A 14,336-nucleotide genomic window follows, 5' to 3' on the forward strand; every position below is an offset into this window, starting at 1 on the left:
TGTGAGTGAGAGTGAGTGTGTGTGAGAGTGAGTGTGTGTGAGAGTGAGTGAGAGTGTGAGTGAGTGACTGAGTGAGTGTGTGTGAGAGTGTGAGTGTGTGTGTGAGAGAGAGAGAGAGAGAGAGAGAGAGAGAGAGAGAGAGAGAGAGAGAGAGAGAGAGAGAGAGAGAGAGAGAGAGAGAGAGAGAGAGAGAGAGAGAGAGAGAGAGAGAGAGAGAGAGAGAGAGAGAGAGAGAGAGAGAGAGAGAGAGAGAGAGAGAGAGAGAGAGAGAGAGAGAGAGAGAGAGAGAGAGAGAGAGAGAGAGAGAGAGAGAGAGAGAGAGAGAGAGAGAGAGAGAGAGAGAGAGAGAGAGAGAGAGAGAGAGAGAGAGAGAGAGAGAGAGAGAGAGAGAGAGAGAGAGAGAGAGAGAGAGAGAGAGAGAGAGAGAGAGAGAGAGAGAGAGAGAGAGAGAGAGAGAGAGAGAGAGAGAGAGAGAGAGAGAGAGAGAGAGAGAGAGAGAGAGAGAGAGAGAGAGAGAGAGAGAGAGAGAGAGAGAGAGAGAGAGAGAGAGAGAGAGAGAGAGAGAGAGAGAGAGAGAGAGAGAGAGAGAGAGAGAGAGAGAGAGAGAGAGAGAGAGAGAGAGAGAGAGAGAGAGAGAGAGAGAGAGAGAGAGAGAGAGAGAGAGAGAGAGAGAGAGAGAGAGAGAGAGAGAGAGAGTGTGTGTGTGAGAGAGAGAGAGAGAAACAATCAAAAACGAGTATTGCAAAAGTTTTTGCCACTAGAGGTCGCTTTTCAAAACAATACAAAACCAGGCGAAGCTTGACGCTATGAAGGAGGATGTTCCCGGATGAAGTAATGAATTCTTTTTTTTTTTATTACCTGTACCTTCCACAGTTATTCAAACAGCAAATAAATTATACAGAGAAAGCGAGCAAAGAACATTTACATTGTCAAAAAAATGCCCTTATAATCAGTAAAGCTTTGATGAATGAATCTCTTACATCATACATACATCTGCACTTTGTTGTTTATGATGAGAGAATTCACGTGAGAGCTGAGTTCAGTCAGCAAGCGCCATTGCATTTATAAGCTCAACAGACTTGTGTGTGATTGGTTATAATGAGTGAGTGAGTGTGTGTGTGTGTGAGTGAGTGTGTGTGTGTGCGCTGCTTAATGTATTATTAGCACAGTGCTCACAGTCTGCTGTGTGTCTCAGGAGATTCCTCAGGACTGTCTAAGGAGATCACGAGTGCGCTGTCGTGTGTCCCGGGCTTCGAGATGGACCCGTTCTCGTCTGACAACCCGCTGGCGCTGGGGGGTCTGGGCATGCTGACAGACGGTGACCTGATGCTGGCTGACCCCGCCGTGGAGGACTCCTTCCGCTCTGACCACCTCAAGTGACTCGAGAACACACGCTTGAACCCTGAGCTTCTGCCCTTTAATGCTACGCTTCTCAGACGATCAAAGCCGCACCGGCCACTTCCTGTTACAGATGACCAATCACAGCCACGTGCCTCCACCGATCGCTGCTCAGGCGCTTCAGTCCCAGCATGCACTGCACCACACCAGGTTAATGCTGAACCCACTCGTGCGCTTAAGTCGCTGTTTCGTTCAGATGTGACGAGTGAGACACTTTATTTGATCTGTTTGATGTCTCAGCCAATCACGTGAGTTTGGGGCGGGGCTATCGGTCTGACTGACCAATGACAGACAGGGAAATAATCATGCACCGTGGCCGTGTTCAGAACAGCATACTATCATACTGCAGTATACAGCACACACACTGTACTGCGTGCGTGCAAAACAAAATGCATTGTGCTTTCTCCTGACAATGCAAAATAAATTTAGATTTTTATTTCCGTGCAATGATGCACACTATCGATTGAAGCACTTATTGTGGAATAATTGACCTACATTTTTAATGTAATTATATTTATGTTTTTAATATGTTACTATGAAAAAGTAATTCATCTTCAACAGTGTAATTACTCTAAAAAATATATATATAATAAAATTGCATAAATTATACATGAACTGTCCAAAGTATTTTAAGGGGAGAAGGTTACATTAAAAACAAACATTTTAACAATTAAATGTTAAATTTAGAATTTTTATATAGAATTGTTCTATAGTCCAAACAGTATTTAATGCAGTTACATCAGAATGAACTGTACTTGAATTACAGACAAAGAGTAATCTGTTACTTGAATTCTTCAAAGGAAAAGCAATGCAAATTGCAGTAATTAATTACTTAGTTTACAGTTTACTTAATTTACTTGCTGTGTGAGTATATGTATGGGGGAATAACAATCAGTGATGCAAAACTCATAGAATGAGAGAACAGTGCCGTTTTACAGATTAGTATGCACTATATAGTGTGCAGTATGCAGTGAGCTAGTATGCCGTTTTAAACACAGCCGTTCTCTTTAGACATGCGTCACATTTAATGCATGAGAACAGACGTTGTTTTGCCCCAGAATTCAGTCTGCTCATGTTTAGTGATGATCTCTGATCCAGACTAACTAGTCTCCTCTCTGCACTAGTTAAAGCAGCAGCGTGTTTGTGTCGCCGCATGCGCTGAACCACTGAAACAGTGTCGTAAATGACCAAATATGTGTGTGTGTGTGTGTGTGTGTGTGTGTGTGTGTGTTTACTGCGATCCGCTCGTCTGCGCTCTCTTCTGCCTGTATTTGCACGATTATTCTCCTGAGCAAGGCCATATTCAAAGGAACACGTATTTTTATGTAACTAAATACTGCGTACTATGAGATTTATTTTTAAATAAAGTTGCTATAGATGTTTACGTGCATAAATGTATATTTGTATATGAAGCTAATATGTTGAGAAATGTGTCGATCACCAGGTGGATTACGAATGTTTTCAGGTGAATCTCACAAATTTAGTCAACAACAAAACGTTACAATTCACCCCAAAATCAAAGGGAAGAAATGATAAATTATTATTTCAATGATTAAAAATGACTATTTTAGTAAAGTCTAGAATCAGTTTTCATTACAAATAGATCTTAGAATCTCATGGGCATTTTATCGATCACATTGTAATATTAATTTTGCCATAAAAATACTCAAGCTTATGGAAGCTGGTTTCCGCCATGGAATTAAAAAAAAAAAATTAAAGTGGTACTTTTTATCTCACTTTTGTGACTTTTTTTCTCCTCGCGAATCCGAATTGCGAGAAAAAAGTTGGAATTGTGAGAAACGTAGAATTACGCTATAAACAGAATTTTAAAAATAGAATTGTGAGATATAGTCAGAATTGCGAGATATAAATGTGAAATTGCGCTATAAACGTACAATTTCGATAATCTCAGAATTGCGAAAATTGGGATTACGAAATAAAATTAGAATTGTGAGATATAAACGTAGAATTGTGAGATATAAACTCAGATTTGTGAGATATAAACATAAAATTTCGATAATCTCAGAATTTTGAAAGTTGGAATTGCGAAATAAAATTAGAATTGTGAGATATAAATGTAGAATTGAGCTATAAACGTACAATTTTGATAGTCTCAGAATTGCGAAAGAAAGTTGGAATTGTGATTTAAAATTAGAATTGTGAGATATAAACATTAAATTTCAATAATCAGAATTGTGAAAGTTGGAATTGCGAGATATAAACTCAGTTGCGAGACAAACTGAGTTATAAACTCAGATTTGTGAGATATAAACGTAGAATTGTGATATAAACAGAAATGTATGGAATAAACAGAATTGCGAGATCTAAACGTAGAACTGTGATATAAACGTACAATTTCAATAATCTCCGAATTCCGACAGAAAGTTGAAATTGCGATTTAAAGTTAGAATTGCGAGATGTAAACGTAGAATTGCGCTATGAACAGAATTGCGATGTAAACACAGAATTGTGAGATATAAACTCTGTGGTGGAAACGGGCTTCCATAGAATCGATGACTCTTTCAATCTACGATGAACGGAGGACTTTTGTCATTTTTACATTTTTTATTATTCAGATCAGACCTGAATCTGTCCAGAAACGTGTTTAAAGTCGGCGTCTGAGGGTTTGTTTGAAGTGAAGTGATGTCTGGCGTCTGCATTGCTCTGTGAATCCAGCTCAGGTCTGATAGAAATCTGATGAAGATCAGCTGTCGAATAACTAACCGCTTCATGATATCGGTTCGTCACGCTTCAGCGCTTACGATCTTAAATAGCCCTAGCTTTTGTCTAGGTATGAAAATAAACGAAACGTGTGCATTCTATTTTAAGATGTGCTTTTATGATTGTTGCTCTTAATGTGTGGTGTTTTGATAACCGGGGGAAACCAAGTATGCTGTAAATAATGTCCTGAAAGCATAGGTGCTTCTGACGGAACATTTTTTAAGACCGTATCCTCTCCTTATTTTACAGAAAAATAAAGAAGTTAAAGTGAATGTGCATTGTGACATCATTTCTTTATTTTACACATGCATCGATGAGAGAGAGAAAATGATTTTTAAAAGTTGTGTGACACAAAAAAAGTGAAATATTATTTTTATAATATTAATGTATTTCTGTGATGCGCAGCTGTATTTTCAGCATCATTCCTCCAGTCTTCAGTGTCACATGATCTTCAGAAATCAGTATAATATGCTGATCAATTATCACTGATGCTCAGTTATTAAAAATGTTTATCAATGTTAAAATCATTTTTTTGCAGCTTAATATTTTGCGTATGTTTTCAGGATTCTTTGATAAACAAAGTTCAAACGAACACAGGAATAAATGACATTTGAACAGATGTTCACACAGAAAACAGCTGTTTTAAAGCAGAATAGTATTTCACAATAGTGACGTTTTTGTCTTATTAGAGATTTGTGATCGATAACTTTAACGCCAATAACCCGTACCTGACATGCTGATAGACAAATATATCAAATGAATTTTAAATCCTTGTCAAGTAATCATAAACAGCTGTGATTGATGACAGCGCTGAGAAGAGTAACACGTGTCACGTGACAGCGTCATGCGTCACATCAGAAGCTCACTAATAATCATTCAGATCGATCAGAAGCTGCAGCTGTCCAGTCTCTGTCAGTGCGGTTGTTGTAATGCGGCTCCGCGCCGCTAGGCGTCAGTCAGCGCGTCGCGTCTGCAGCTACCTCAGCTCGCCTTCTGTCCGTGATGGCGGAGCGCAGCGGCGACGGTTGTTCCGCGCAGTCAGGCTAGAGCCCTAACGAGCCCCGGTACCGGCCGGACCAGACGACGGGATGCTGCTGAGGTGAGTCCCGAACCCAGCTGACGAGACAAATCGCTTTATTAATAATGACAGCTGTAACAGACGCGTGTGATTCAAACATGATTCCTGCCGAGATCAGCCGAGCCAGGTGTGTGTGTGTGTGTGTGTGTGTGTGTGTGTGTGTGTGAGAGAGAGAGAGAGAGAGAGAGAGAGAGTGTGTGTGTGAGAGAGAGAGAGAGAGAGAGAGAGAGAGTGTGTGTGTGAGAGAGAGAGAGAGAGAGAGTGTGTGTGTGTGTGTGTGTGTGTGAGTGTGAGTGAGTGTGTGAGTGAGTGTGTGAGTGAGTGAGTGAGTGTGTGTGAGTCTGTGTGAGTGTGAGTCTGTGTGAGTGTGAGTGTGTGTGAGTGTGTGTGTGTGTGTGTGTGTGAGAGAGTGTGAGTGTGTGTGAGTCTGTGTGAGTGTGAGTCTGTGTGAGTGAGAGTGTGTGTGAGTGAGAGTGTGTGTGAGTGTGTGTGTGTGAGAGTGTGTGTGAGTGTGTGTGTGTGAGAGTGTGTGTGAGTGTGTGTGTGTGAGAGTGTGTGTGAGTGTGTGTGTGTGAGAGTGTGTGTGAGTGTGTGTGTGTGAGAGTGTGTGTGAGTGTGTGTGTGTGAGAGTGTGTGTGAGTGTGTGTGTGTGAGAGTGTGTGTGAGTGTGTGTGTGTGAGAGTGTGTGTGAGTGTGTGTGTGTGAGAGTGTGTGTGAGTGTGTGTGTGTGAGAGTGTGTGTGAGTGTGTGTGTGTGAGAGTGTGTGTGAGTGTGTGTGTGTGAGAGTGTGTGTGAGTGTGTGTGTGTGAGAGTGTGTGTGAGTGTGTGTGTGTGAGAGTGTGTGTGAGTGTGTGTGTGTGAGAGTGTGTGTGAGTGTGTGTGTGTGAGAGTGTGTGTGAGTGTGTGTGTGTGAGAGTGTGTGTGAGTGTGTGTGTGTGAGAGTGTGTGTGAGTGTGTGTGTGTGAGAGTGTGTGTGAGTGTGTGTGTGTGAGAGTGTGTGTGAGTGTGTGTGTGTGAGAGTGTGTGTGAGTGTGTGTGTGTGAGAGTGTGTGTGAGTGTGTGTGTGTGAGAGTGTGTGTGAGTGTGTGTGTGTGAGAGTGTGTGTGAGTGTGTGTGTGTGAGAGTGTGTGTGAGTGTGTGTGTGTGAGAGTGTGTGTGAGTGTGTGTGTGTGAGAGTGTGTGTGAGTGTGTGTGTGTGTGTGTGTGTGAGAGAGAGTGTGTGTGTGTGTGTGTGTGTGTGTGTGTGTTATTGTGGACCGTCAGTCGGTTCTGAACTGGTTTTGCTTCAGGAATATTAGCGAATCAACACAGAAGCAGAATTTCTTTTCGATCATGATTAATCTAACAGATTTGCGTTTCTTCATATAATATTGAACTGCACATGCCCACAAATATGCTAGATTATTCTTATGACTGAAATGATTGTTGATCAGCATTATATCAGTCAGCTGCTCAATAATAGATATCAGTTGATATCCGTTATTGATAAGTCGCTGGGGTATATTTGTAGCAATAGCCAACAATACATTGTATGGGTCACAATTATACATTTTTCTTTTATGACAAAAATCATTAGGATATTAAGTAAAGATCATGTTCCATGAAGATATTTTGTAAATGTCCTACCGTAAATATATCAAAACTTAATGTTTGATTAGTAATATGCATTGCTAAGAACTTCATTTGAACAACTTTAAAGATGATTTTCTCAATATTTAGATTTTATTTGCACCCTCAGATTCCAGATTTACAAAAACTTTTTGAAAATCATTTGATAATCATAAAATTATGATTTGTGATTATCATTAAACACAGACATTTAATCAATAGCGCAATTGATCTGATCTGGTGTTATATAGTGAATATAATGATGTCTGAAGTTGGACTTCGTGATTAATTGAATTTTATTTTCAATTATGATTTGGCAGTTTATGATAATTGCCATTACTGTGATGCCTGCATTTTGTCTTGTAATATTTATATATTGTATTATATCATTTATTTGTTTATTTGGACTTAATATTTTGGAAATTAACTCAGGAAAGTGAATATAAATTATTTAATTTTTAATAAAGTAGTGTGAAATTTTCCATCTGAAATATTCACTACATAAATATTCAACCAAGTTGAACTTCAGCCTCCAGGAATGCACGCTCTGAAAATACAATGCATTAAAATGACTGCAGTGCATTTTTTCTTCATTTTTTGCAAGTGTGCATTTTTTGTTTCAAATTTACTTTCGTAACCGTTAAAGCTCCAAGGCACTGAATAAAAGAGTGTGCTAACAGCAGCAGCACTAGTGTTAGTGTGTGTGATCTGTAATCCCTCAGCGTCTGATGGCATGCATGATATTCACACAGCTGCAGATGAACTGAGATGAACGAGGGAAACTCTTGTGTTGTGCAGCGGAGGCGTTTGAGGAAGTGAGTGTTGAAAGTGCTTAGAAAGAGCTAAAAGCAGCGTGGACAGGAAACGCATCCTCAGCTCAAAGATGAGCTGAAACAGGAAGTGGAGTTTTCTAGTGAAGACACCTGAGGTTGTGTGCGTCACCACCGAAACGTGCAGCTCAACCCAACTCATCTGATACTATTCATCTGACCCATACGGTTCATTCAGGGTGAGTGCTGAGGTGCTGAGGCCACAGGCTGTGTTTGCAATCGCATACTGCTCACGCTACACATACTGCTCACACTACACAAACCACACACACACACACTACTCACACTGTACATACTACAAACACTACACACACTGCTCACACTACACATACTACAAACACTACTCACAATGCTCACACTACACAAACCACACACACACACACACACACACACACACTACTCACACTGTACATACTACAAACACTACACACACTGCTCACACTACACAAACCACACACACACACACACACACACACTACTCACACTGTACATACTACAAACAAACACTGCTCACACTTCAAAAACTACAAACACTACTCACACTGCACAAACTACACACACTACTCACACTGTATATACTACAAGCACTGCTCATACTACTCACAATGCTCACACTACACAAACTACACACACTACTCACACTGTACTGCTCACACTACACATACTACAAACACTACTCGCAATACTCACACTACAAACACTTTACACGCTATTCACACTACTTATTTCACATTAACATACTACACAAACTATACTAGTCACACTACACATACTATACATATTAATACTACACAGACTACTCACACTACATACTAATTATACTTCTCACACTTTACATACTATTCACACTAAACATGCTACTCAGACTTATGTTATCACTGCTCATATTATAATAATGTGCACACCACTCATGCTACACATACAACTCATACTATGCTCACTCTACACACACTAATCATACTAAACACGCTACTCATACTTCTCACACTATCACTACTCATACCAAACTACTAACTGCACACACTACTCACTCTACACATACTACTCATTCTATACTCACTACACATACTACTCATACTAAACACGCTACTCATACTTCTCACACTATCACTACTCATACCAAACTACTAACTGCACACACTACTCACTCTACACATACTACTCATTCTATACTCACTCTACACATACTACTCATACTATGCTCACTTAACACATACTACTCATACTATGATCACTTAACACATACTACTTATACTAAACATGCTACTCATACTTCTCACACTATCACTACTCATACCAAACTACTAACTGCACACACTACTCACTCTACACATACTACTCATACTATGCTCACTTAACACATACTACTCATACTAAACACGCTACTCATATTTCTCACACTATCACTACTCGTACTATACTACTAACTCTGCACACACTACTCACTCCACATACTACTCATACTATGCTCACTCTACACATACTACTCATACTATGCTCACTTAACACATACTACTCATACTAAACACGCTACTCATATTTCTCACACTATCACTACTCATACCAAACTACTAACTCTGCATACACTACTCACTCTACACATACTACTCATTCTATACTCACTCTACACATACTACTCATACTATGCTCACTCTATACATACTACTCATACTAAACACGCTACTCATATTTCTCACACTATCACTACTCATACTATACTCACTTTACACATACTTCTCATACTATTCTTCAGTATGTATTCTGTACAACTTACTACATTTAGTATAGTGAGCAGAACAATGGGGAACACTGCATGTGTCCCTGCATCCCACAATGCAATGCGCTTGACTAGACCTTCCATTTTTAGCATCTCTTTCCTGACTCATTGTTCAATCAGACTGACAAAAGTTCAGACATTTTTGCACAAAGCAAATGTCATAGTAAATCATGTTTACTAACTGGGTGCAGATCGCTGAATTAAATATGACATATAATGAGGTCATGTGGGAAGAGTCTCTCATTGTATACTTCACTAAGTACTAGTTTAACACTAGTCACCAGTATATGGTATATACTACAGTATGCAGAGCACAGACTGTGTGAATCGACCTGCGGCTGGTTCAGTGTTTGTGGTTGAAGTTCTGGGGTCAGTGAGGAGCGCTCGGTTCTGCTGTGTGTCCTGCATCAGTCCTTCAGTCGCTATAAATCAATCCTCTCGCTCTCTCTTCCTGCCGCAGTGTCTCTCTTCCTGTTTTCTGTGTCAGCGATCTGCAGGCCGTGTGTGGATGGACTGTAGTTCACATTCACGTGAGTTTGATGTGGAACAGTTCTGCTCACTTCGGTCAACTTCATGTAGACCAAGACTCTTAGTATATCACATATAACATATAATATGTTACACACACATCATATTCTGTTTCAGCTCTGGTTAAAGACATTTTCTGAATATTATGTTTATATACGTACAGAATTGGGAATATATTCCTGTACACATGGTTGCTGATCTATAAATGCGTGTTTCCTTTCCTGATGTTATTTCCCAGGAGGTTATACAATATGTGCTCAACTATTAGTTTGATTGATGTGCTTGTAAACATAGTGGTTGTAAAGAGAAACCTTTGACGTGTTAGTAGTGCAAAAAAGTATCCAGTTTCTTTATAAATGGATTTATCAGCACACTATCATACGCTCTTCTGCTGTTCGGGAATCAGTTTCTGTCCTGCTTCCTCATTATGAGCTCAGCGCAGCAGACAGATGAGTTTCTGATCACTCGATAGGCATCTGTGTGTGTGTGTGTGTGTGTGTGTGTGAGAGAGAGAGTGTGTGTGTGAGAGAGAGAGAGAGTGTGTGTGTGAGTGTGTGTGTGTGTGTGTGTGTGTGTGTGTGGTGAGAGAGTGTGTGTGTGTGAGTGAGTGTGTATGAGTGAGAGTGTGTGTGTGTGTGTGTGTCGCTCTGAATGAGTGTCCGTCTCTGAGTGTCTCTGGAAGGATAAAGGCTCTTCGTCTGGCGTCCTGCAGAGTGTTGTGTAGATCAGAGGTTCACAGCTTCATTGTTCTCAACAATATCTGATGACATTTCTGCTGTAATCACTAAGCTGCTCGTTTTCAACATTTATTATCTACAGAAACTAGAAGTGGCCATTTAAATTAGTTTGAAGTTAGCATGAAATAAAATTTACTTGTTAAAGTTTTTTATTTATTTTATATTTGACTTTTTTTTTCTGTATACTGGACCCTAATTTTTAACTAGAAGTGCCCAAGTGGCCTACATTGTTTTTTTTGTTTCACTAAAAAGAAAGAAAAGACCTGTCACTACTTCCATTTCATTGTGACTTTAAATATTTAAAAACTTAAATAAGTAATGTCATTAATTTAAATACAGTTTCAGTGTTTTATTAATATATGATAATTCAAATATATTAATATTAATTAAAATGATTTAATAAAAAAATGAAAAGTAGCCTAAATACATTTCTGAAGTTTCAAGAGCTGAATTTTCCAGCAGGTCATAATTATGCCATTTTTACAATTATTTATTTTACTTGCAAGTAGAAATTTCTACCTAATAAAATGTTTTAGAACTGGGCATAACTTGAAAAAACTGAAATATCCACGACTAAAGTATTGTATTAGTTTCTCCAAGTCTAGAAATCACACTTTTGAAGTTTCCCCTTTATATATATCTAGCTTTTCCAAGACGGCTTGAATCCTGGGTCTGAAATAAAAATGTTGTTGAGGGATTGAATTGAAATAAGAGATGTGATGTCTTGACTTGAGCTGTTTTAGATTGTTGTTGAAGACATTACTCTGACATTACTTTCTGAGTCGATCTGTCTGAACGGCTGAGCGATGCAGAGGAAGTGAAGTGAAGCGGCTGTTGTTTCCTCTGATAGTTTCCTGCACACCGTGTGTTGGATGAGAGAGAGCGCGAGTGTTCGTCTCTTAACCCGCTTACTCTCAGCAGGGATGTCCGGTCCTGAGGCGGTCGCCATGGTGATGGGTGTGTTTGTAGATGAGACGGATGCAGTGAGTCTGTCATCACCCGTCACCTGCGCAGTGACCTTTGACCCCATCAGGCAGACGTGTGTGTGTGTGTGTTTAAGTGTGTGTCTCTGTGTGTGTGTGTGTGTGTTAGTAAAACTGGCCCTAAATTTTCATGTGCTCTTGATGGACTGCAGTGGGAGTTTGGTGGTCTGACGGCACAGTTTTGTGTGTATCTGTGGTCTGACGGTGTGTGTGTGTGTGTGTGTCAGTGGCATTTAGACCGGCGTGATGACGGAGGAGCGCTGTCCTCAGCTGGTGGATTATTTCGTGGTGGCGGGTCTGTCAGGCGCCGGGTCTCCACTGGACGAGGAGGGTCAGCAGAGGGGCGTGAGAGCGCTGCAGCCCGTCACTGATCTGGCTGTGATCGCCCGCGGTCTCGGGGAAGACGTTCCTGAGGGATTCACCTGCATTGAGAAAACACAAGCAGGCCATCCGGCGGAGCTGAGCGCAGGCCTGCTCAACAACACACACATGTTCCTGTGCTACCGCAGAGGACACGACAAACCACCCGTCGTCGAGCTCGGGTGAGGAAAAATAATATCTCCATATTTTCTGGGATTTTATCGATAACGGTAATTAGATGATATTGTGCTGAGTGAGTTATTGTGCTGGTATCTCAAAGACTGCTGTAGACAGCTGACTCCTAAAGTTTTTAATATTCTTCATATTCTGTGTTTGGTCAGATCACACTGAGAGAAATTAATCTTTTGCCATAAGATTTTTACCTTTTATGGACATTTTTACCTTTATAAAGTCATTTTTCTAAAAGTGTCCATTATCTTTTGAGTCAAATTCTTACATTTAATCAGTGAATTAGAATAATAAGACATTTAGGCTGTTACCAAGCAAATTAAATCAATATCAGCACAATTCATCTTTGCAATCCAGACATAAGCTGCACCTGAAGTGGCATTTAGATGTGTTTACACACTGTTTAATGCAGGACATGAATGCATTTGTCTGTCATGTTGTTTAGAGGCGCAAAACAACCAAAACAAAACTGCGTTTTTGGCTGTGTTTGGAATTATTTTTGTTGTTGAAATGGCGCAAGATTCAAAGCGTTTATTGTGATGTGCACCGTGAGGAAAACAGCTTTCCCTGTACAATGAAATTCTTTCTTTGCTGTCCACATTGAATGCCAAGACAAGTGCAAAACTATGTAAATAAAATAAAAACACACACATAAACATAAGATAAAACCATGCCGCAGAAGTACAAATATAAACTATGTAGATATAGAAGTATAATTGACCCTTATGACTGGTTTTGTGGTCCAGGGTCACAGATGAGAAGCCGACTGATGGATGTGTTTTGTGTGTGTGTTTGTGTCAGTGTTCTGTACGAGGGCAAGGATCCGGTCCGGTCCGGATGGCAGGTGATCGAGACGACCCCGTACAGTCGTTCTGCGAGCCTGAGCTCCGGCGGTCCTGCGACGCACCGCACTTTCCTGATGTTCCGCCGAGCGCCGGACTCACAGGCGCTGAACACGCTGGGCATCACTGAGATCTCGCTGCTGATGCCTAGCAAGGGCGAGACGGCGCCGCACACCTACTGCAGAGTGGACAAGAACCTCAACACCGGCATGGTGATGATTCACTGAGTCACTGAGTCACCGATTCACTGAGTCACCGATTCACTGATTCACTGAGTCACCGATTCACTGAGTCACTCAGATGATCAAGTGTTCCTCTCTTCTTTATTTATTAAGCACTTATTGGTTTGTTACCTCCATATCATAAAATTTACACATTTTGCAAAGTTTGTGGTAATATTTTTAAAAAGAAATGAATGCTTTTATTCATCAAGGTTGCATTAAATTGATCAAAAGTGACAGTAAAGACATTTATCATGTTACAAAAGATTCCTATTTCAAATAAATGCGTTTCTTTTGTGAATCCTGAAAAATAAAATGTATCACGGTTTCCACAAAAATATTGTGCAGCACGACTGTGTTCAACATTGATAATAATCAGAAATGTTTCTGGAGCAGCAGATCAGCATATTATACTGATTTCTGAAGATCATGTGACACTGAAGACTGGAGGAATGATGCTGAAAATACAGCTGCGCATCACAGGAATACATTACATTATTATAATATTACACTTTTACTGTATATTTGATAACATGAAATAGAATAATAATAAAAATATCTCAAATAAAACAAAATAAAACTACAAAAAATGCTAACAAAACAATTAGAATACATGAAATAAAAATGAAAAAATAAAAAGACTAGTAATGATGCTGAAAATTCAGCTTTGATCACAGAAATTAATGATATTTTACAGTGTATTCACACAGAAAACATTTATTCTAAATAGTTTTTACTGTATTTTTAATCAAATAAAGGCATCCTTGGTGAACAGAAGAGACTTGTTTTAACTGAGCCCAAACTTGTGAGCACTACTGTGTGTTAGTATGCAGTGGGTTTAAATGTGTGTGTGTGTATATGTGTGTGAGTGCGTGTGTATGAGTGTGTGTGGGAGCGTGTGTATGAGTGTGTGTGTGTATATCTGTGTGTGTGTGTGAGAGTGCGTGTGTGTGTATAGCTGTGTGTGTGTGTGTATATCTGTGTGTGTGAGAGTGCGTGTGTGTGTATATCTCTGTGTGTGTGTGTGTGTGAGAGTGCGTGTGTGTATATCTGTGTGTGTGTGT

The 14,336-nt window shown here is 39.9% G+C and overlaps 2 protein-coding genes across 3 annotated transcripts in view; both read left to right on the top strand.

Annotated features, from left to right (window-relative positions):
* LOC107567518 (CREB-regulated transcription coactivator 2-like) overlaps positions 1–1,941 on the top strand; it is a 31,391-nt gene extending 29,450 nt beyond the window's left edge. For both annotated transcript variants that reach the window (XM_016253208.1, XM_016253209.1), the window contains one exon: positions 1,196–1,941. In XM_016253208.1, coding sequence (XP_016108694.1) covers positions 1,196–1,380 — 185 coding nt within the window. In that variant the 3' untranslated portion in view covers positions 1,381–1,941. The remainder of the gene's footprint in view (positions 1–1,195) is intronic.
* Positions 1,942–5,072: 3,131 nt separating this feature from the next.
* The window catches only part of dennd4b (DENN/MADD domain containing 4B), a 45,892-nt gene continuing 36,628 nt past the window's right edge, over positions 5,073–14,336 (top strand). The window contains exons 1-3 of the mRNA XM_016253204.1: positions 5,073–5,218; positions 11,888–12,202; positions 13,011–13,263. Of these exons, the coding sequence (XP_016108690.1) occupies positions 11,907–12,202; positions 13,011–13,263 (549 nt within the window). The 5' untranslated portion in view covers positions 5,073–5,218; positions 11,888–11,906. The remainder of the gene's footprint in view (positions 5,219–11,887; positions 12,203–13,010; positions 13,264–14,336) is intronic.

The sequence above is a fragment of the Sinocyclocheilus grahami genome, unplaced genomic scaffold, assembly GCF_001515645.1.
Source record: "Sinocyclocheilus grahami isolate Dianchi unplaced genomic scaffold, SAMN03320097.WGS_v1.1 scaffold1164.1, whole genome shotgun sequence".
NCBI lineage: Eukaryota > Metazoa > Chordata > Actinopteri > Cypriniformes > Cyprinidae > Sinocyclocheilus > Sinocyclocheilus grahami.